At 41.0% G+C, this 24,249-nt stretch overlaps 1 protein-coding gene across 4 annotated transcripts in view; it reads right to left on the reverse strand.

The window, feature by feature from the left end:
- esyt2b (extended synaptotagmin-like protein 2b) overlaps window positions 1-24,249 on the reverse strand; it is a 232,009-nt gene that overhangs the window by 80,230 nt on the left and 127,530 nt on the right. For all 4 annotated transcript variants that reach the window (XM_041184073.1, XM_041184070.1, XM_041184074.1 and 1 more), the window contains exon 7: window positions 3,230-3,285. In XM_041184073.1, the coding sequence (XP_041040007.1) occupies window positions 3,230-3,285 (56 nt within the window). The remainder of the gene's footprint in view (window positions 1-3,229; window positions 3,286-24,249) is intronic.

Consider the following 24,249-nt stretch of genomic DNA (forward strand, 5'->3'; position numbering starts at 1 on the left):
CCCGCCCACCGCCAAGCCGGTGGGGCCCGCCCACCATCCAAGAGTAAGATTCTGCCCTAAGTCAAAAATCTGTAATTGATACTGTTAAAAAAAAAGTACTCCTGTTGAGAAAAGTTTAATCCGTTAAGTGTAACCAAATGACCATGTACTCAGGAACCACATCAAAGGCAGATTATGTTATTACAACCTCTTAAAACTGTCAATTATTGCCATGAACATCTGTGTCAATAGACTATCTGCTGAGACTACCAGGTTTTGAACTTAGCCCAGCATTCACAATAGTTACAGCTATCAAAACAAATCATTACAGCTCCAGACAATAAAACTGAAAGACCAGATAGTGTTTCATTTATATTTCAAAGCAGATTGCCTGTCAATAAATGGAGTGGAGCAGCTGGTTATTTTTTTTTTAAAACATTCCAACAGTAGGGCCATTTTTTTCAAAATAAAAGATAACTGGACATTACAATACAGCATCCAATGGTGACATTTGATGGTGTCAGAACATTTTAACTTACCTGCAAGAATGTTCCAGACTCCTTACCAATGTTTCCCCAGTGATCATGAACTCTCCAAGGAGGCACTATTTTTGTGCTTCCAAAACCTGCACAAGCGCACGCAAATAGTGTGTAAGAAGAAATACAATTTTCCTGTAATCCTTGCAATGGGGACCCTGACCTCAGAAGAGGTGTGTGTGCCTTTTGCACCTAACCCATGAAAAGGCTACACGAAAATGGAATGGGTTGGGGAGTCACAAGAAAATTGCTTTTCCTGCAAAGAAAAACTACATTCTGCATTTTGCGAGCTGATTCTCATTTCCAAGAGGAGACGGAAATCCAGCCCAGTACACCTACAACATATGACACAGCATTTCTCTGACCATATATGAAGAAATTACAAACTAATAAGTGGGAAAAAAGACAAAAAAATACAATCTAAACTTGCCCAGAGTAGCAAGAGTTAAACAAAGGGAAACAAAGTGAGAAACCAAGGCACTCCCTGTTGTCAATGCCCCAACCCAAAGTAAACAAACAAAACCAAGTTTAAACAGAGGCACATACAGGAATATTTAATAATTTTCATTCCAGAATTGAGGTTCTCTACGATTTTTTTGACTATGGTGCATTAAAAGTCAGCAAGCTTTCTGAAAACCAAATCATCGAATTCTCTAGATGAATGAATATAGAGATGTAACAGAGGAAGCAAATTTGAATTTCGTGTCAAGTATTCTCTGGTTATAATGAAATGAGTTCAGAGCATGCTCTGAGACATGAGGCAATCTATGAGTTTTTTTTAAACTACCTTACTATGTTACTTTGAACCATTTAAACTATTGTTACTGATATGACTATTATCTTGATAATATTCAATATTAATTAGACTAAAATATTTGACTTTTGATTTTGTGCTACTAACGTAGCAGAAAAATAGAAACCAAATAGACAATCTGCAGGATATACTAATTTTTTTGCATCTGGTTCATTATACTTGATCGGCCAATGACTGAATAAAAATTTTTTGTTAAAGCTCAACATACTTTTGGTTGCACTACATCTTAAAACAGCGAGGATAACAATCCCATGTTACCTGATAATTATATCAGGCAGTGGGCACTTTGGGACAACTCTATCTGAAATTAACCAAATGTACTTCTTAATGCAAAAGTAATACCATTCATCTCAGAAATTAAATACATCTTGTAATTCACCTGCATTGTGTACAAATGTCAATCTCTCAACACTAAACATCTTAACATGGAAATGGTGAACAGGTCTATTCTTAATTAATATCCCAAAGGATTTTTCCATAAGTGGAAATTTTAAACTTCAGCTCTTTGCAGAACTGCTTGTTTACAGATGTAGAGCAACACTGTGGGAGTAGCTTTTGGCTTGGGAAGCTATGTACCACAAGGGAGCTAGTGGATTAAAGCAAAATACAGACTCTCAACAACTGTATTTAAGCTACTACTTGCGACTTAATAGCCTGCTTTACTAATGGACTGTCAGTGTTGTAATGTACTTTCTACTTTAATTTATTTGTTCTCAGGACGCAAGTGTCATAAGCAAGGCTGGAATTTATTAATCATCCCTAGTTGCCCTCAAGAAGCAGGCAGTGAGCCACTTTCTTGAAACAGCGTAGTCTACAAAGTGAAGGCACTCCCACAGTGCTGTTTAGAGAGTTCCAAGAATTTGACCAAGTGACAATGTAGGAACATGGGGATGATGTTTCCACTTACTGGAAAACCAAAGCTGGGGCCTTAAGTACAAGATAGTCACAAACATAAGGAATTCAGGAGAAACATTTTTACTCAGAGTGATCAGAAAATGGTTCAGCAGAATAGTATAAATGTACTTAACAGGAAACTAGATAAGTGTACGACGGATGCATGAGGGAGAAAGGAATAGAAATAGAAGGATGTTGACAGAATAGGAGGCAGCTCATATGAAGCATAAACACTGGTAGAGAACTTCTGGGCCTGTTTCTGTGCTGTAAATATTTTGTATGCAATACTGTACAAGTATAAGTAATCATTTCTGTAACCAATCTGATGCCTAAACCCACAGCACCCTTTCAAACTCAACTGACAGTACAGTGAAAAGAAACAAAATATTCTGATCTTCTGTGGTTGCAGTGGATGCTTATTCTGATGTAGAATTATCATGGTAGCTATCAACTAAACAAAATAGAGGAGGCTATCCTTAATTGACATGGATTATTTAAGGGAAATCGTTGTTTATTCACAATAGAAAATGGGGAACAAGAAAGTGAGTAGGTTTAGCTGAGTCGATTCATGGGGGTTAAGCATCAAGTCAAACCTGATGAGCTGAATAACCAACTTCTATGCTGTAAGTTTAGGATTCTAGGCCAACATTACTTGATAGTGCAATAGTTGGGGTCTTTTCTCTGTACAAGAGCATTATTTTAGGAAGCTATTTGGAAGAGTATCACATCTTAAATAAACACTAAAAGGAAAGTGTTTCAGCTTTGACGCATGCTTTCATTCACAAATATCCATAATTCTTTTGAGAAACCTCAAGGTCTCAGGTCCTAGCTGTGCATTCATTAAACTCATTTTCTGCTACTTGCACCTTCATATCGATTCTAAAGCAAGATCCTCTAACTTTAAAACTAAAACAAACTGCACCATTTTACAGTATAAAATTTGTAACATGGCCCAGCAGAACAGTGTTGAATTCTGCAGCAACATCTCAAAGGATTCTGCACTTACTTCAGTCCAGGGACGTCCAGAAGATTTGTTAGTCCTGTCCAGTTAATTTCAAGTAACTGTTGATTAAAAACAGAAAGAATTATTCTCAATTTATAACTTTCAAAAAGAAGCAAAAGATTGCAAAATTGATTGAAAATGTAGGCCTTGAAGTTACACCATAGAATGCTAGTAACTGATTGCTTACCATAATAAGTAAAGAATACTTTCCTTTGTTATTTTAATGCAGGTATTTAACCTGTTTATTTGAAAAGCTGAGTGATTAATGTACCCTCAGGAATATAAAACATTCATTTTTCTGAAGTGTTCCATATATGTCAAACCTGAACTATTTCTAATCATCACCTGAACCCAAAGATGGATTAAAACATGTTATTTTATAAAGTTTATGCTATATAATCATAGAATACACCAGTCTAGCTTTGCCATTTTAAATGTTTTAATTATCATTATGCATGCTTACACAAGATTACTAACTATGATGTAACCACTGAAAGTTTATCAAGTGAAACAGTTATTTACTGGAAAACAAAAGAGATGGTTCTTACTAAACACAAGCTGCAATTTAAACAAGACTAAGGGTTAAATTTTCAACTCAGTTTCAAATGCTTTTATCGTTGAGATTGCAAATCTTCAATAAATTTAACTGTTACAAGTTTTGCCTAAGGGATTTATATTAATGTGCTATGAAGACCAGTGTTTAGGTGTGGTGCTATGGTAAAATAATTACAACCTGGATTAAGTCTGTCCTCCATCCAGGTCTTTACTTCACTGCTGACATCATTTTTGATACAGAAAGTTACTAATGTTACACATCATTTAGCATCTATGAAAAAGTTTTAAGGCAAACCATCTCATTACACAATGGAAAAAATCTTGCTTTACTCAAGTGTTTCATAGACTCAGATGTTTACAGCACAGAAGGCCATTCAGCCCATCGTCTCCATGCCAGTCAACTTAGATATGACTACACTAATCTCATTTTCCAGCACTTGGCCCATAGCCCTGGAGGCTATGGCAATGCAAGTAAATATCTAAATACTTCTTAAATGTTACGAGAGTTTCTGACTCAACCACCCTTTCAGGCAGAGAATTCCAGACTCCCACCACCCTCTGGGTGAAAAAGTTTCTCCTCAACTCCCCTCTTAGTCTTCTACCTCTTACCTTAATTCCATGCCCCCGGTTATGACCCCTCTACTAATGGAAAAAGTGTCTTCTTATCCGCCCTATCTATGACCCTCATAATCTTATGCACCTTTATCAGGTCCCCTCTTAACCTTTGCTGCTTCTAGGAAAACAACCCCAGCCTAGCCAATCTTTCCTCATAGCTTAGATCCTCCTTGTTGCTTGAGTTAAATTGTTTATTAACTCCTAAGTTTGGATATTTGCATTTATTTATTTCAACGTTACTTCTTACTCTTTCCTTTGGTCTTGCTTCACCTGGATACCACAAAAGCTAACATTCTCTAGCACCCTTCACAAACTTGTATAGCAGTTCTATTTGGCAAATGAGAGGATAAATGCTAACATTTCCGAAATTTTCATTTAAACATAAAAGCCTGGTATTGTTCCAGAACTGCTGTATCACATTTTAAAATGAGTTCACTGTACATAATCCAATACGCACAACTTCCCGTGAATTAGTTTTACTTTCAACAATATTAATGCTTAATAATCAGCATTTCTTAGCTGCCACTGATGCTTTCTGTTCTCGTGCAAAACAGCATCCTAAACTCTTCTTTTAGGGTGTAAAACAGAAGATTTTTTTTCTTTTTGTCTTTGAATTGCCATTTGAAAATTGAAAGCAATAGGACAAAAAGATTGAATTACATTGGGTCTGCAAGCTGATGCTGAGCAGGTCACGTCATGACATCATGCAGCATGAAGTGAGCTCAGTGATGCAGTGAACGAACCCACCAAGGTTAACAAGCAGCAGGAGGTAATGGTTATTCCAACAGCAGATAAAGAAACTTATCGAAAAGTATGTCTACTGCTATCAACCATGTGGATATTGGGCTGATCACTTTTGAGGGGCCTCAAAGATACTGGATTTGCAGTCAGGCAATGGATCGCTAATAAATTAAAAATGCTTTAAAACTATACTCCAAAGTCTAGACACAAATGCAAGCCATCAGAAATTCTCACTAATAATAAAAATCTTTTGGGCCACCTAAAAGATCCAAGCTTTGCACTGCTCAGTCAATAGCAAGGATTTTCATGGCAGTGGCCAATTCCCAGCATCTGTTATTGGATGCAATACCTTGGCAAATCAGTTCTCCTATCTATTGCATGACTGGCCATATTTTATATCTGCTGAACTGAAAATGAATTGCTGCCATGATCACAAAGATAAAATTCAACTACTAAAACCAGTAGTTGAACAATAGTTGTTGTAACTAGAGGGGAAAGAGTATGGTCAGCAGTGCATTACACAATTCTCTATTACACATGTGCACTGAAATGAAAATGGTAAAGACAGATCAGATTAATTGAAGTTTTTTTATATAAGAAATTATTCATATAGGAAATCATAAGAAATTAAATAGTTTTATCTATTAATGAGTAAAATGAAGTACAGATTAAACCCTGTAATAGCATCTGGTAAATAACTAGAAGCTTTAAAGCAGGCAGCAAACGTTCAGACAGGTGTCTGATTTACAGGCTACCAAACAAAGGTATGCCTGTTAATTGTGACAAAGACCCAGATTTTGCATGATAATGACGACAGACCCTCCATGGTAATGATGACAAAACTCAGTAGTCGCAATCATTATTCCATTAAAACAGTCAGCAATATATGGAGTTTGCATTTGCACAGAATAACTGGGAAATCCAGAACTTGTCAGTGATTATGATTCTCCAGAAGCTGTGTTATTGAAACATGTGCAGACTGTAATCAATGGAATTCATAAGAGCTTCCACTCTAAAGCTGTTATTCTTGCTGCAAAAACCCTTAAACAAGATACATCTTGTGGAATGAGGTATATGAGACTGAAAAGTGGAGTGGAAAGGTTTGAAAACAGTTCTACTGAAAAACACAGGACATGAGAAGACAAGATTCACAGTGGTGCCAGCCTGCATGGCCAACAGAATAAAATTAAAGCCTATAGTAATTTTTAAATGTAAAACCATACCGAAAATCAAGTTCCCTGCAGGAGCTTTTGTGAATGCCCATGACAATGGTTGGATGGATGAGAATGGAGTGAAGTTATGAATCGATAAGGTTTTAAGGAATGTCTTAAAAGGAGGAAAGCAAAATAGAGAAGCATAAGAAGGGTAAGCCATGCTGACTATTCATTATTATATTTCCATTCAGCTGCAGATAGAACTACAAATGTCTCTACCAAGCATATGTTAATTTCATTTCGTCAATGTCTGAACTATGAGAAAACCGAGTTTGGTGATTGACAAGATTGTAACTTCATCAGAATTAAATCATATCCCTTTCTTTTGTCTTCCAAGGTCTTCACATATACAGTGAGTATCATAGGATATCCATGAAGATGATTCCTTAGAGATCTTAATTCCTTTCTGAGTGTGCACCATCACAGGACCTAAAGCCATGTATCACTGAAGATATTCACACATTGGTGGGTTAACTTAGACAGTTATTTGGGTTTTCACCTGGTGATTCACACCTCAAGTGAACAGGGGTAAATAATGATAGCAGGGACAGCTGTGGAGAATCCAAATCCCAGGGCATAATCCTTTCCAAGCTCTGCTCAGCTGGACACAAATGCTCAAATTGGCATCTATCGTGGAGAAGTAGAATGCTGGAGCTGCATCAGTAGCAAATGCAGGTGGAACTATGGTACAGCCCTCAGGGGCACCAAACCCTAGATGACATAGATCAAAAGCACCTTTACACATTCAGGGCAAGGATCTGAACAGCCTGCTTCTGATTCTGCTGAAGCCACACAACGTGCACCACATAGGAGCTGTAGGGAGCATAAGATAACGAATTTTAATTCACTCAAGGGTACTTACATGTGCATTTGATAACATGTTTTTTATAATATGTTATGAAGATGTGCTTATATTGATTTTTAATTAATCGGCTGAAAACACAAATTAGATTTTAAAAAGACAGATTTTTTGCAACAGATTAAAGTGATTCAACCTACATCAAGATGGCTGATGCTAACTTACATTGCTATATATATTCCACAGCCCAACCCTAAGGACTGGAAACAGCAGGTCTGCAAATCTCACCAAAGACGATGACCACCCTCCCGCACGAGACTGCGGAAGAGCTCCTTTCCTGCCCTACTGACAAGATATCTATGGAAATCACCTACAATATTCAAAAGCTGAAGACAAATCATTCAAAGGTTAAATGCTTGGGCAAAAAGACCTTTATTTTTAAGACAGCTCTCCAGATGTGCTAATTGAGTTATAATTGAGGTATACAATTATGTTTGAATTACTGACAGTTGGAGAGAGATCAAATGGCTAGCCCTAGATCTTTGTGTAGCTAGCACATGTTGTTCTGGGTAGAATCGCTTATCTCACTCGCTCTCCACACAACTACCAAGTTTAGATCCTGGTCTACTAATTTGACTTTGTCTCCATTCTGCAGTCGACAGAGATTTTAAAGAAAGAACTCAATGCCCCAGCTATGCCTCCAGGAGAACAACCAACTCTAGCATTTACATCTTTAAATTAGAAGCATCAGGACAATTGCATTCAGCCTGAAGCCTGCAGAAATTCTAAGCTATGAACTGTGAACTTCTTTTATTTCTTACAGACTGACCTGTCCAATTGGTTCTTTTATAATCTGTATTGAAAAGGTAAGGGGCTTGCCCGGTACCCAAAAACGCTTTGAGAGTTGGATGTCTTGTTCAAATAAGTGATATTTACGATGAACATGCAAGCAGAAGATCCACTCTCATGAGTGATCATAGAGGTTCTACAGTATAATGTTTAAGCAGTCAATTTATACTGTTACAGAAGTTCACTTGACCTGCTGCTTCGTCCTTAATTAGACCTTTCCACCGTACTCTCTGTTCTCCCGATCTCATTTTCTTTTCACATGATCCTGTCTCTTGCTCTGATCTCATTTCCTCATAATTAGATCTTCTCATATGACTCTCTGCTTCATGGACAAGGTTTAGCAGCTTCGGTTCTAAGTCAGGTGTCCCATGATTCCCATATGCCACGTGTCAATTTCTCCTTACAGTGTATAAACAGTTAAGTAGTCACTGAAAAAAAAAACCTGTCGCAGTCAAACAAGGAGGGGGAATAGAGTGGAGCCATTCGACGTCTCCTCACCCGATCCTAACAAATGGCACATGAATTTTATTGATTAGCACTACTTCCACATCTTCCCCATTATTGTATTCCAGGAATAAACCTTCCTCTTCACCGGGTTCATGATAACTGTCAATACATGATTACATGATCATTGGATGGCGGTGCAATGGGCAGTTTTGTGTGGGTTTTATCTTCAAATCATGGAATGCTATTAGTGCACAAAGTATTAGTATAATCAGATTGTTCAAAAAAAGTGTAGAATATCCAATTCAATGGATGGAGATGAAAATGATTTGTTGTGGAGAGATGATTCTGAAACTGAAAGCGCCAAATCTGATCGATCTGATAATACTAATACTTTGTGCACTAATAGCATTCCATGATTTGATGATAAAACCCACACAAAACTGCCCATTGCACCGCCATCCAACGGTCATGTATTGACAGTTATCATGAAGCCGGTGAAGGGGAAAGTTTACTCTTCTACAATAATGGGAAGATGTGGAAGTAGTACTAATCAATAAAATTTATGTACCATCTGTTACAAGGACTACAATGATGCCATTGCCAAAGTGATTCAGAATAAATTCGATGAACTCTTTACGTCGGATGCAGAAAGTTCGTCAGTTTTTAAAATGTTTCAATTGTGATTAAAGGTATCCTTGTAGAATTAATTTATTTAATAAAACATGTCACATTGATTTAATTTGAATTACCGGTGCTATGTTTATTTTCATAGTTCAAAATGGCGACCACCTACACTAACAGCGGTTCACATTTTATACTTGGCCTCTAAGCCAACCCCTGTTTTTGGGAGGATTTTTCAAGGCTCCAAAAGCTGAAATACAGTATTCCTTATGCAACAATTTAACCTGCTGTCAGCCACAGCTTTTCCTCAGAAGAAAATTAAAATAGTGTCAGCATTAGCCAAGCTCCTTTCCTTCATATCTACAATTTACTCATTTGCAAGGCGACACTGGTGATTGGAAAGTACTGACAGGATTTCGCTGCTTGGCCACAGGTCCCAATGTCAGGACTGGAAACTGGAGTAGCTTCTGGTGGCTGGCTGAGAGGCAGCATGAGGTCATGCTGTGGCACCATACTTAAAGGGCTGCCAGCACTGAATGCAATGGGGACAGCCTGGAAAGCCAAAAAGCTGATGGTGGCTCTGACAGCTGAGGTGAATTACAGTCAGTGGACTATGGGAAGCCAGGTCGAAGCCGAGTACCAGGCTGATGACTTGTCCCTGAAGTCGACAACAACAGGAAAATGCTGCAGCGTCAGGAAACATCTGGCGGAGTTTCTAGAGGCTATGCATACCCATGCACTGATGTTGAAATACAGCCATATCTCTCGAATGAGTGCGCATGGCTCCCTCCATTGAGAGGTTGGCAACCTCGTGGAGAGCCAAATCCAGCAAATTATTTGATGCATGCCAATACCTTATTCATGAGCTCTGTGCAACGATGGCTGGGCAGGAGGGGGTGCGGCAACAAGGTACCTGGAATGACCGCTAGATCCTTGCACTTCTCAGGTACAGGGAGGTACAAGTGTGCCTCTCAAGGCAGAAGGAGGAGTGGCTGCCTTCTACATCTGGGGGCTCCTCTCAGGGGTACCTCTGTGGACAGTGGCTCCTCACCCCCTCTGCCAGTGACTCCAGCACCTTGAATACCCATGATGACAGATGGTCCTGTAGCTGTGCAGGAGCCCCACTGGATGAAGGTGGTGGAAGCGGGATCACTGAATATTTTTAAGACAGAGGGAGGTAGATTCTTGTTAGGCAAGGGAATCAAAGATTATCAGGGTTAACTGGCAATGTGGAAATCAAATCACAAGAAGATCAGCCATGATCTTATTGAATGGCAGAGAAGGCTCAAGGGGCCGAATGATCTACTCCTGTTCCTATTTCTCATTCTCTTATGTTATGTTCTTCTGAAATCTTGTTTTAAGAGTTTCAGTGAACGAGGTTCTAGCTTTTGATTACTCATTGGAGGTTGATCACAGGCTTTAGCAGAAGCCTACCTATGAACCTAGGCTGCAGAGGATTAGTTTTGGAGATTGTTAACACCTCAGTCTCACATAGCAAAAAAGTGCATTATCTATAGCTGCCACAGAAATAGACCAATAGTTATCGTGGATTACACATTCTGACCACACCTTGCAACAGATGCATTAAATCACAGTAAAATATTAATTTTCTTCTACAAACAGCAGGTAAAACAATTGGTGCACACAACATGGAAGAAAAAATTTCTACTAAAAGAGATCTAGTGAAATCTCAGAGAATAAAGAGATGTGTTCCATCAGAGGTGGCAGGGATAGGGGAAGAGGCCCATGGCAGTGGTACTACATGGATTCAAGAGGAAATGCAAGGAACAGCACCAACCGCTGTACACAGGTCTTCTTAGTTAAGAGTTAAGGAGTCAGTTACTGCAGTAAGGAGAGATGATATCTTGGAGGGGGGATCGAATGAAGCTTTGTGGGTAGAGTTTAGGAATAAAAAAGGGGCAGCTACATTGTTGGGTGTTTATTATAGACCCCCAGATAGTCAGTGGGAAATTGGGGGGCAAATATGTGCACAATTTGCGGAAGTGTGTAAAAACAATAATAATAGGGTGATCATATTAGGTGATTTCAACTTTCCCAAAATTAATTGGGTTAGACATAGCGTTAAGGGTTTGGATGGAGTGGATTTCTTAAAATGTGTACAGGAGAACTTTTTAGGTCAATATGTAGAGGGTCCAATAAGGGACGGCGCAGTGCTGGACCTAATTCTGGGGAATAAAGCTGGTCAGGTGGCTGAGGTGGTGGTGGGGGAGCACTTTAGTGATAGCGACCACAACATGGTACAATTGAAACTTGTTACAGACAGAGAAATAGACAAGTTGCAAAAAAATGTTTTGGATGGGGGTTGAGTAGATTTTAGTAAAATAAGGCAAGATCTGGCCAAGGTAGACTGGGAACAGCTACTTGTGGGGAAATCAACAGAGCAGTGGGGGGTGTTCAAAAAGGAAATGGGGAGGGTACAGGCTCAACATGTTCCCTCTAGGGTGATAGGAAAGAGTAGCAAGCTCAGAGAGCCATGGATGACCAGAGATATTCAGGATACGATGAGAAAGAAAAGAGAGGCTTTTAGCAGGTACAAGGGGAGCAAATCAGCAGAGGCATTAGTGGGGTGCAGGGTGGAGCTTAAGAAAGCATTAGGAGAGCAAAGAGGGGATATGAGAAAACTCTGGCTGGTAAAAGTTGGGAAAATCCCAAGATATTCTACATGTATATCAATGGGAAGAGGATAACCAGGGAAAGAGGAGGGCCCATTAGCGACCAAGGGGGCAATCTATGGGTGGAGCCAGAGGACATCGGTAGAGTGTTGAACGAATACTTCACATTCGTTTTCGCCCAAGAGAATGAAGATGAAGGTATGGAACTTGGAGAGAGAGACTGCGAGGTTCTTGAGCAAATTGATATTGGGAGTGACAAGGTATTGGAGGTGCTGGCAGGCATAAAAGTGGGCAAATCTCCAGGTCCGGATGATTTGTGTCCCAGACTGCTGAGGGAGGCAAGGGAGGAGATTGCAGGGGCTCTGACCCAAATTTTTAATTCCTCTCTAGCCACGGGGAAGGTGCCAGAGGACTGGTGAACAGCTAATGTGGTTCCGCTATTTAAGAAGGGTTGTAGAGATCAGCCAAGGAACTACAGACCAGTGAGTCTCACATCAGTGGTAGGGAAACTATTAGAGAAAATCCTGAAGGAGAGAATCTATCTCCACTTGGAGAGGCAAGGTTTGATCAGGGATAGTCAGCATGGCTTTGGCAGAGGGAGGTCATGCCTAACAAATTTGATTGAATTTTTTGAGGAGGTGACCAGGTGTGTAGACGAGGGTAGTGCAGTTATGTAGTTTATATGGATTTCAGCAAAGCCTTTGAGAAGGTCCCATATGGGAGACTTATAAAGAAGGCAAATGCACATGGGATACAGAGTAATTTGATAAGGTGGATTCAAAATTGGCTTAGTTGTAGGAGACAGAGGCTGATGACAGAAGGATGCATTAGTGACTGGAAGCCAGTGTCCAGTGGCATACCACAAGGATCTGTGCTGGGTCCCCTATTATTCGTTATTTGTATAAATGACATAGATAACTATGTTGGGGGGTAGAATTAGTAAGTTTGCGGATGACACAAAGATTGGCCAGGTGGTTAACATGAGGTTGAGTGTTTTGGGCTACAGGAAGATATAGATGGAATGGTCAAATGGGCAGATAAATGGCAGATGGAATTTAACCCTGCAAAGTGTGAGGTGATACACTTTGGAAGAAGTAATTTGACAAGGAAATATTCAATGAACAGCATGACACTAGGAAGTCCTGAGGAACAAAGGGACCTTGACGTGTGTGTCCACAGATCTCTGAAGACGGAAGGGCATGTTAGTGGGGTGGTGAAAAAGGCATATGGGACACTTGCCTTTAGCAAACGAGGCATAGTTTACAAAATTAGGGAGGTCATGCTGCAGTTGTATAGAACCTTGGTGGGGCCACAGCTGGAGTACTGTGTGCAGTTCTGGTCGCCACATTATAGGAAGGAAGTGATTGCACTGGAGGGGGTACAGAGGAGATTCACCAGGATGTTGCCTGGGATGAAACACTCAAGTTATGAAGAGAGGTTGGATAGACTTGGGTTGTTTTTGTTGGAGCAGAGAAGACTGAGGGGGCGACCTGATTGAGGTGTACAAGATTATGAGAGGCATGGACAGGGTGGATAGGGAACAGCTATTTCCTTTAGTTGAAGGGTCAGTCACAAGGGGACATAAGTTCAAGGTGAGGGGCAGGAGGTTTAGGGGGATGTGAGGAAAAACCTTTTTACCCAGAGGGTGGTGACGGTCTGGAATGCGTTGCCTGGAACGGTGGTGGAGGCGGTTTGCCTCACATCCTTTAAAAAGTACCTGGATGAGCACCTGGCCTGTGATAACATTCAAGGCTATGGGCCAAATGCTGATAAGTGGGATTAGGTAGGTAGGTTAGGTGGTTCTCACGTATCGGTGCAGACTCGATGGGCCGTAGGGCCTCTTCCGCACTGTGAGATTCTGTGACTTCACAAAAACATGTCAACTGCCAAGACCTATGGAGCAGCCTCCTCAAATTTGGCTAGCCTCAGGAATTTGCCACCATCCTCTGCTTACTCTATGGGCAGAATTTTGCCGTTGGTGAGCAGGAGGTGGGGGGGGTGGGGGGGGTGGCGGGGCTGCTCGCCGACACATAAAATGACGCAGGATGACGTTGGGCGGAACCCCTGAAGTCATCCCGCCCCATTTAAATCTTCAGGAAGGTGGGGGCACAGCAAAATCAGCTGCGGGCCCGCCAACCTGTCAATGGCCAATTGAGGCCATTGACAGGATCATTTAAACAATTAAAGGACCTGCCCATCCAACCTTAAGGTTGACGGGCAGGCCAGGAGCCCCAGCGGCAAATAAAAAAAACATGAAATCTCATCCACTGGCGGGATGAGGTTTCATGCAGGGTTCTAAAAAGTTTAATAAAGTTTTACTGTAATTTATGAACATGTCCCATCTCATGTGACATTGTCACATGAGAGGGACATGTTAGGGAACTTTTTTTTTCTATTTTTAATCTTTTTAAAGGTGTAAGCAATTTCCCTGAGGCTGCACTTAGCCTCAGGGAGATGTGCGCTCTTTCGTGCGCATGCTCTCCCAACCAGCTCCCACATCAAAACACTTCCAGTGAAGAAATCAAAAATCACCCCCGACTCACACAAGTCTTGTGACCGACCAAAATGGAGAAGATTTATTCAGGAAGGCACCAAACACATTGAGAGACTTCGTCAGGAGCACAAAGGTGAAGTCAAGGCTTTGGCAAGAACACACAAACCTCAAACACCTCATCTGCCTGACCCTTCAAGCACCACGTGCCCGCAGATGGCAGAGTTGGCAGATTACACATGGGACTCATCATTGATCTCAGAACCTATCAAACTGGAGTGGAAGCAAGCCATCCTCGAGCTGGAGGGACTGTCAAAGCAGAAAAGAAAGAGGCGGTGGTGTAGTGGTATTGTCACTGGACTAGTAATCCAGAGATCGAGGGTAATGATCTGGGGACCTAGGTTCAAATCCCACCACGGCAGATGGTGAATTTTGAATTCCACAAAAATCTGAAATTAAAAGTCTGATGATAACTCTGAAACCATTGCCACCTGGTTCACTAATGTCCTTTAGGGAAGGGAATCTGCTGTCCTTACCTGGTCTGACCTACATGTGGTTGACTCCTAAATGCCCTCTGGGGATGGGCAATAAACGTTGGCCTAGCCATCGATGCCCATATCCCATGAATGAATTTTAAAAAGCTAGTGATTTTTCTGATTACAGTCATAACCTGTTCGTGGATGACTGCACTCTCATTCAGTACATTCAGCTGCTGTTGATCGCTTTGCCCTAGGCTCAGAACATTTGGCCTGACGATAAATCTGAAGAGAGCAGAAGTCTCATATAAACTTGCCTCTGGCCACATATTCCAATACCCCACAGCCACTAGCGACAACAGCTCTCCTTTCAGTACAAAGGTTTTGCTATCTTGGGAGTATCCTCTCCAATACTACACTGGATGATAAAATCAACCACTGCCTGGCAAAAGCAAGCTCAGTGTCTGGCAGGCTCACACAATAGTTTGAGAAGAGCATGGAGTTTGTCTCAGGACAAAGATCAAAGTCTACCAGGCAGTGGTACTTACATCACTTTTCAATGGGTGTGAAGCTTGGACAACCTGCCTGCATCACATAAAGCAACTAGAAGCATTCTATCTTTGCTGTCTGAGACCTATCGATCTATTTGCAATGTTAGGTGGCAGGACAAAATCCCCAACATTGAGGTTCCTGCAAAGTGCTGCATAGCTGGTATTGAGAGCATGCTCATTAGAGCTCAGTTTCATTGGGCCAGTCATATAGTTCACATAGAGGATTCCCACATACCAAAGACAGTACTCTACTGCCAGCTGAGCACAGGAACCCACACCACAGAACATCCCAAACTTGGTGTGAGGACAATCCGAAAGCCAACCTCGGAGTTTGCAAACTGGATCCCAATACATGGGGGAAAAAAGCCAGGGAGAGACCCAAATGGAGAAGTCTCTATCATCAAACGATTTTGACATTTGAGAAGAACAGAGTCAAGAGTCTTTAGGACAAGCGACTGCGGCGCAAAGCCAATATCTCTGTCCATCCCTCCAACACTAACTTCTTATGCAATACTTGTAATCAGTTATGCAAATCGAGACTTGGCCTAACGTCACGTGAGATGCCATCAGCCCAAGCTATATGCAGTTATTTTTTTCTGAATGCTCATCCATTGAAGTGATATGAACAAAGAGCAGAAGTAAAACAAAAACAGAATTACCTGGAAAAACTCAGCAGGTCTGGCAGCATCGATGGAGAAGAAAAGAGTTGACGTTTCGAGTCCTCATGACCCTTCAACAGAACTAGGTGAATCCAAGGAGAGGAGTGAAATATAAGCTGGTTTAAGGTGGGGGGCGGGGTGGAGAGAGAGAAGTGGAGGGAGGGGTGTGGTTGTAGGGACAAGCAAGCAGTGATAGGAGCAGATAATCAAAAGATGTCACAGACAAAAGAACAAAAGAACACGTGGCGTTGAAGTTGGTGATATTATCTAAACGAATGTGCTAATTAAGAATGGATGGCAAGGCATTCAAGGTATAGCTCTGGTGGGGGTGGGGGGGCATAAAAGATTTAAAAATAATGGAAATAGGTGGGAAAAGAAAAATCTATATAAATTATTGGAAAAAACAAAAGGAAGGGGGAAGAAACAGAAAGGGGGTGGGGATGGAGGAGGGAGTTCAAGATCTAAAGTTGTTGAATTCAATATTCAGTCCGGAAGGCTGTAAAGTGCCTAGTCGGAAGATGAGGTGCTGTTCCTCCACTTTGCGTTGGGCTTCACTGGAACAATGCAGCAAGCCAAGGACAGACATGTGGGCAAGAGAGCAGGGTGGAGTGTTAAAATGGCAAGCGACAGGGAGGTTTGGGTCATTCTTGCGGACAGACCACAGGTGTTCTGCAAAGCGGTCGCCCAGTTTACGTTTGGTCTCTCCAATGTAGAGCAGACCGCATTGGGAGCAACAAATGCAGTAGACTAAGTTGGGGGAAATGCAAGTGAAATGCTGCTTCACTTGAAAGGAGTGTTTGGGCTCTTGGACGATGAGGAGAGAGGAAGTGAAGGGGCAGGTGTTACATCTTTTGTGTGGGCATGGGGAGGTGCCATAGGTGGGGGCTGAGGAGTAGGGGGTGATGGAGGAGTAGATCAGGGCAGAAGTAGGCCATTTGGCCCCTGAAGCCTGCTCTGCCATTTAATAAGATCATGATTGTTCTGATAGTAACCTCAAATCTGCATCCCGCCTACGCCCAATAACCTATCACCCCCTTGCTTACCAAGGACCTATCCACCTCTGCCTTAAAAATATTCAAAGACTCTGCTTCCACCACCTTTTCAGGAAGAGAGTTCCAAAGACTCAAGGCCCTCAGAAAAAAGATTTTGCCTCATCTCTGTTTTAAATGGATGACCCCTTATTTTCCAAAGGTGACCCACAATTCTAGATTTTCCCACAAGAGGAAACATCCTCCCCACATCCACCCTGTCATGTCACCTCAGGATCTTATATGTTTCAATCAAGTCACATCTTACTCTTCTAAGCTCCAGCGGACACAAGTCTCGCCTGTCCAACTTTCCTCATAAGACAACTTGCCCACTCCAGGTATTAGTCTAGTAAACCTTCTCTGAACTGCTTCCAATGCATTTACATCCTTCTTCAGCAAAGGCGGACCAAGGGATTGATTAAGAAGGGGAAAATAGAGTACGAGAGTAAGCTTACAGGGAACATAAAAACTGATTGTAAAAGTTTCTATAGATATGTGAAGAGAAAAAATTGGTTTAGACAAATGTAGGCCCCTACAGTCAGAAACAGGGGAATTTATAATGGGGAACAAAGAAATGACTGACCAACTAAATACATTCCTTCGTTATGTCTTCACAAAGGAGGTCACAAATAATATACCAGAAGTATTGGGGAACACTGCAATTATACAGCGCCTTGGGTGAGACCACACCTGGAATATTATGCGCAGTTTTGGTGTCCTTATCTGAGGAAGGATGTTCTTGCTATAGAGGGAGTGCAGCAAAGGTTTACCAGACTGATTCCTGGAATGGCAGGACTGACATATGAGGAGAGATTGAGTAGGTTAGGATTATATTCGCTGCAGTTCAGAAGAATGAGGGGGGGGAATCTCATAAAAATCTCTAAAATTCTAACAAGAGTAGACAGGGTAGATGCAGGAAGGATGTTTCGGATGGTGAGGGGGTCCAGAACCAGGGGTCACAGTCTGAGGATATGGGGTAGACCACTTAGGACTGAGATGAGGAGAAATTTCTTCACCCAGAGAGTGGTGAGCCTGTGGAATTCGCTACCACAGAAAGTAGTTGAGGCCAAAACATTGTTTGTTTTCAAGAAGGAGTTAGATATAGCTCTTGGGGCGAAAGGAATCAAAGGATATGGGGAGAAAGCGGGAGTAGGCTACTGAGTTGGATGATCAGCCAAGTTCATAATGAATGGTGGAGCAGGCTCGAAGGGCCAAATGGCCTACTCCTGTTTCCTTAAATAAGGTGACCAATACTATATACAGTTCTCCAGATGTGGTCTCACTAGTGCTCTGCATAACTGAAGCATAACCTCCCTACTTTGGTATTCAATTCCCCTCGCAATAAACGATAACATTCTATTAGCTTTCCTAATTACTTGTTGTACCTTCATTCTACCCTTTTGCAATTAATGCACTAAGATACCCAGATCCCTCTGCATCTCAGAGCTCTGCAATCTCTCACCATTTAGATAATATGCCTCTCTTTTACTCATCCTGTCAAAATGGACAATTTCATTAAATCCATTAGTCATAACCTACAAGGGAACACTACCTCAGGCTCAGAATAAGAAAGCTGAACAAACTATTTGGATTTAAATAATTTACACTGAGACTGATAAATGTTTGAAGCAGGCGGCAGTGGATTGTGCTTTAAAAATTTAAAATAAGCCAATTAATTATTTGGCATACAAAAAAAAAGGAAAGAGTGCCGTTTGATATTTTGTTGACTTTGTGAACAGCAAGGTGGCATATAATAATCTTAGGTTTGCAGCTGAAAAATCAAACAAGTATAAAAAACAGCCTTATCTGATAAATAACTTAACCCAACTGAAGATTTACACACAGCTAGAACGTCACAACTGTTTGAAGTTGAAACACTAGTAAAAGTTAATAGTGTTGACAAAATGCAAACTTAAGATTTACCACCTCCCAGCTTACCAAAAATGAGGTCAGAGTCCAAGTCAGGCAAGCACAAAAGGTCTTTGGATTTCCCATCCTTTTTTCACTCCTTATGAGAAAGAATTTGGAAACCCAAGGCAGGTTATAGAGATTGTGGCCATAATACTTTTGTTCATAATCACTCTTGAGAAAATGTTTGCTCTTGAGCTCATCACACTGGTTGGCCAGGCAACTTGCATTGCTTGGCGAGAGGGAAACCAGTCAATGAGGTTAAGTTATTTGCATTTTTCAACCAGAAAGGCCAAACCCAACACCCATTTACTCCACTGCAATGCAACCAAATGTCATGTCAGCAGATAAGTTATATCACTTCAGATTCAAGACACTAAATACACATGATATTAATGTACTGAAGTTATTTACATTTACCAGCATCATTGAATCTCTCGAGTTATTTACAGCACCTGTACAAATTTAATGCAAACTTTATTTTGTTTTGTCACATCTCACTCTTGTATTATTTCTCTGTATGTTTTCCGGTTGTCTTCCTAGAGTCCCAGAAGCTCCTTGAAGTTGGGTGAAGGGAGGGCCGAGCATATTCAATCATTTTGTATTGGTTTTACATCAGTTTTCAGAGACACATGCAGATCAATACCTCTGATGAACATACAGCAATTTGCATTTGGCTCACAGCTATAACATAGAGAAGAGAAACATACCAGTTTAACAAACCTAATGTTTAGGAATTAGTCTACAGTCATGGTCAGCTCATGGTCAAAAAGCAACAGTATGCGTTTCACAGGGTTCCAAATTAATAATATTTTAAAGAACATGTGGTTCCTATAAATCTATAAACTGCTACTTGATTATCATCCAATTATCTGCTTTAGTATCCGGAATGGATGCACAAGATGTAGTGCTCAGTACAAACCTCACTTGTCACAAATTTTGCATGTTTCCTTCTAAACTATAAATGTTTAAATATACACATATCATTAACTCCTTTTCCCTAGAATATTGACTACACTTATGAAAATTACAATTATGAATATTGCTTTAGTAAATTCCTTGGATAAGCCCCTATTAGTGGTCAGTTAGAACACTTCTCTTGCATTAAATGTAGATCATGATAGTTGTTAATCTACAAGAGAAAATGAAATAAGAATCAAATATACCAGCAAATTGAATGAATGCAAAAGCATGTAAAAACGCTCTCAGATATTGTTCATGGCTCACTGCGGTTAGCCTGGTATATGGTTAACCTGGCCATGTGGTTAGCCTGGCATGTCATTCCTCTCCTTAGCATAAGCTGGACATTGCAATGTGGATTCATACATGTAAAGCAGCAGTAAGTCAAATCATGTGTTCTTTCAGGAATTAGAAACCACAATAGAATAGTCACACCTCAACAATAAACATATTTACATACATGCCTATTTCAATGCTACACCCTTTGCACAACACTAAAATTAACATTCTATGAACATGGGGAACTAATTGCAAACTCAAATAAAAGAAGGCAGCTTAATTTTAAAGCAAAATACAAAGCAAAATTAGCCTAAGAAGAATGGACTAAATATGTGGTCAACCTGGCCTTAAGCAGCCCCCAAATAGTCTGGTGTTAATAATTCAAAGTTAACTCCAATTAAACAATTTTAATAAAATTACACAGGAGTTATTTTCTTTCACGAGTTCAATGCAAATGGATAGCTAATCCTAATTAAACATTTTCAAATTACAAATACGCTGCAAATTGTGAAGTACCCAAGAGTAGTTATTTTACTCCCTGAAGCCACAGTGTGCAAATTCAGCATGGCCGAGTATCTCCAAACTGAGAACCTTAGTTGAACTATGTGAAATTTACAAATTCTCCCAACCAGGAATTCCATGTCAACTGTCAGCATGACTTGGCTCAGTGAACCGGATCTCATCTCTGCCAGGACACCCTTTCTTTCCTCCATCACTCTGCTAAGTGTACTTCAATTTCCCCATAAGGAGAGTTGAATTCCTAAGATTTAGCATGTACTGCACAAAACCAGCAACTTTCCAAAAAGTCTTCAATAAATAAATCCAAAATGTGTTAAACACCCCGGACCCTTTCCATCAGCCTCAAATGGATATGATTATCATGCATTGATATAACTATCTGGAACATGTACCCTGTAAGCTCCAATATAATTAAGACACCAACACTGCATTTAATTTCCTAATAAATTTAATTGAAAAACACTTCTGGCTCTTCCAATTAACAGGTTAAATGTGTGGTCCTGGCATGAAACTTCCATGTCCAACAGTTGTGAACTTTAGGAATTATCTTTATTTTGGCTCTGTGAATCACTAAAAGCCGAGTTGCTTTTTCCTTTATTATCGCACCGTCACAAAGACCCTTGTTACGCTGCCCATCATGACACCCAATAGGTTTCAGAAAAATCCAGTTTAAAAGCCAGCAAAACAACATTGGAAACTACAAAGTAATCTCAACTTTCTGTCTCAGTTATTAAAGCTTTTTAAGGAACCTGTGGCTTTCTGCCACCAGACAATTAAGCCCTGGAAAACTAGTTATCTCAACCAGCATTTAAAGAATTCAATGTCAGCCATCAAATGCTGCTTGGCTCAGAGAACCTGGTGTTATCTCTTCCAAATCTCATTTTTCCTTCCCTCTGCTGGATTCACTTTAATTTGTATGTTTCTAATTTGTCTTCCCATAAAAGGAGTGAATTTGTAATATTTAGCCTATATTGTGCAGAATTGCTTAGTGCTCACATTATCAGTGGGCTTTCTTCAGAGCCATTCCAAACAGGTAACCCATACATAGATACAATGAATACATCATGAAATAGGTCTGAGTAATTGAGCACAGAGAATCTAAAACTGATCTTACTGGCATATGTTTACCTTGGGGAGTCCTTATTAAAATTCAAGTTATTTTCAAATTGTTAACTACCTGAATTGAAAGGGGCTCAAAATGTCACTTCATGGGCTATATGACAACCACCATCTTCCAGAACAATATTTAGCTGAATGTTGTAATGTAGGATCATAAAACTCAACTGGCATTAACCAGGATGAAAAGGAACTCACAAAACTAGGATGGAACATAGCTAACCATCCCAATGCAGCCCATTTGATCAGCACCCAACCACCACCTTAAATTTCATTCCTTTTACCACTGGTAGCAGTGTGTATCGTCTACAAGAAGCACTGCAGTCACTCACCAAAGCTCCTTCGACAGTACCTTGCAAACCCGCAAGCTCTACCACCAAGGGCAAGGGCAGCAGATATGTGGAAACACCATCAACAGCAAGTTCCCCTTCAAGACACGCACCATCTTGACTTCAAACTTTATCACTGCTCCTTTACTGTCGCTGGGCAGGAAACCTGAAACCCCCCTTCCTAACAGCATTGTGGGTGTAGCGGCACCACATGGATTACAGCAGTTCGACAAGGCAGCTCACCAACCCCAAGGGCAATTAGGGACGGGCAACAAAAGTTGGCCTTGCCAGCAATGCTCACATTCCATGAATGGATTAAAAAAATAGACTCATATCAGTTAATGAGCAAATACTGTTCTCCCTTAGTAAAACTATTGATACACAGGGGCAAAGGAGTATATGAACAGAATACACTGTTGACTCCAAATTTCTAAAGCTACCCTACCATACTCTTGTACATGGTGCAGATTTGCCAGAATGTTCTGTGAACAGGCTGCATAACTCTCTCCCCCTAAAGACTATGAATGTTGGGGCAATTGAAATTTTGAAGATAGAGATTGATAAATTTTTGATAGCTAAGATTATTAAGGGATATGCAACTAAGACAGCTAAATGGAGTTGAAGTACCGAGCATGATGTAATTGGATGGCGGAACAGGCTCAAAGGGCTGAATGACTCAATTCTTATTCCCAGTTCCTTTGCTCTTTATTATCCCGAAAACAAAAATCTGTCCAGGTCTCTGCTGAACTTTCTGACAGTAGATCCCGGAATAGCCTGATCAGTGAAAGTTAAGTCTCAACTATCTGTTCACATTTACCCTTCTAAAGAAAAAAGCTTGCATTTATAAAGGACCCTTCACAACTTTTTGCAATTAAAAGGAAGAATTTTCCTGTCGGCGAGCGGGGGCGGGGCCCACTCGCCAACGCGTAAAATGACGCGCAGTGACGTCGGGCGGGCATCCCAACATCACCGCACGTCATTTAGATTTTCAGTTCAGCGGGCGTGCAGCCAAGTCGGCTGCGCGCCCACCGAACTGTCAAAGCCCTATTAAAGCCATTTAAAACCTAATCAATTCAATTTAATGAGCTGCCCTGTGCAAACTTAAGTTTGGCGGGCAGGTGAAGAGCCCAGCCGGCCTTAACGTTTTTCGTGAAACCTCATCCACGGGCAGGGAGGTTTCATGAAGTGTTTTAAAATCTAATAAAAATTTATACATTTATTCTTCGACATGTCCCAGCTCATGTGATAGTGTCACATGAGGGGACATGTTTTAAAAGTATTAAAAACTTTTTTTTAAACTTTAGCACTGTAACAAATCTCCCTGAGGGACCTCCATGCCTCGGGGAGGTCTCTGTGCTCTTTTGCATGCGCATATGCGCGAAAGAGCACAAGAAACCTCTCAGGGAACCCCCCTGCCCGCACAGGGAACGCTCAGCGCTTCCGGGTGCACATCATGCTGGGCGGGCTTTAATTGGCCCGCCCACGTAAAATGGCGGTGTGTCCCCAATCTAGGGCACCGATCAGGTGGGTGCCTGACCCCACCTGCCCCCGCACAAGCCCCCCAACTGGCCTAAGTCACAGTTATAATGTAGGGATATGCGGAAGGCAATTTGCACATAGCAAAATCCTACAAACAGCAGCGACCAGATCCTATGATTTTGGTGCTGCTTAAAGGATAAATGTTGCCCAGAACACTAGAACTCTCCTACTTATCTTCAAATAGTGCCATGGAATCTTTACGTACGTGCAAAGGGGCAGAAAGGGATGCAGTTTAATGTCTCATCTAAAAGACTTCATACTCTCTCATTACTACTCTGAAGTGCTCGAATGCTCATCAGGTGTACAAGTTTCTGGAGTGGGGTTTGATCTCAAAACCTTCTGACTCAAAAAAAGAATGTTAACACTGAGCCAACAAGGCCAACACTGTTCTGCGCACGAGTCCTTATACAGCCTGGTTTGGCTGAAATAATTGTTTTAGGTCGAGAGTTGGGGGGAGTGGGCAGTTGCATTGAAGGGTGGAATTGTGCATAGGTTGAAATTGTACTCTGCTTACAGGAATTATAAGAAATAATTTTGGATACTTTCATATTTAGCCTATTTAGTGTGCAATTGTTAAACAAGACAATTCTTATTGTAACCAGTTCTTATGCAAGGTCACCCACCTTCTCAGGAGGTTAACCTGGGGACAGATATGTAGGAATGCTTGGCATTTCTGAAGGATGGGTTGCTCATG

Source organism: Carcharodon carcharias, chromosome 3 (assembly GCF_017639515.1).
Source record: "Carcharodon carcharias isolate sCarCar2 chromosome 3, sCarCar2.pri, whole genome shotgun sequence".
Lineage (NCBI taxonomy): Eukaryota > Metazoa > Chordata > Chondrichthyes > Lamniformes > Lamnidae > Carcharodon > Carcharodon carcharias.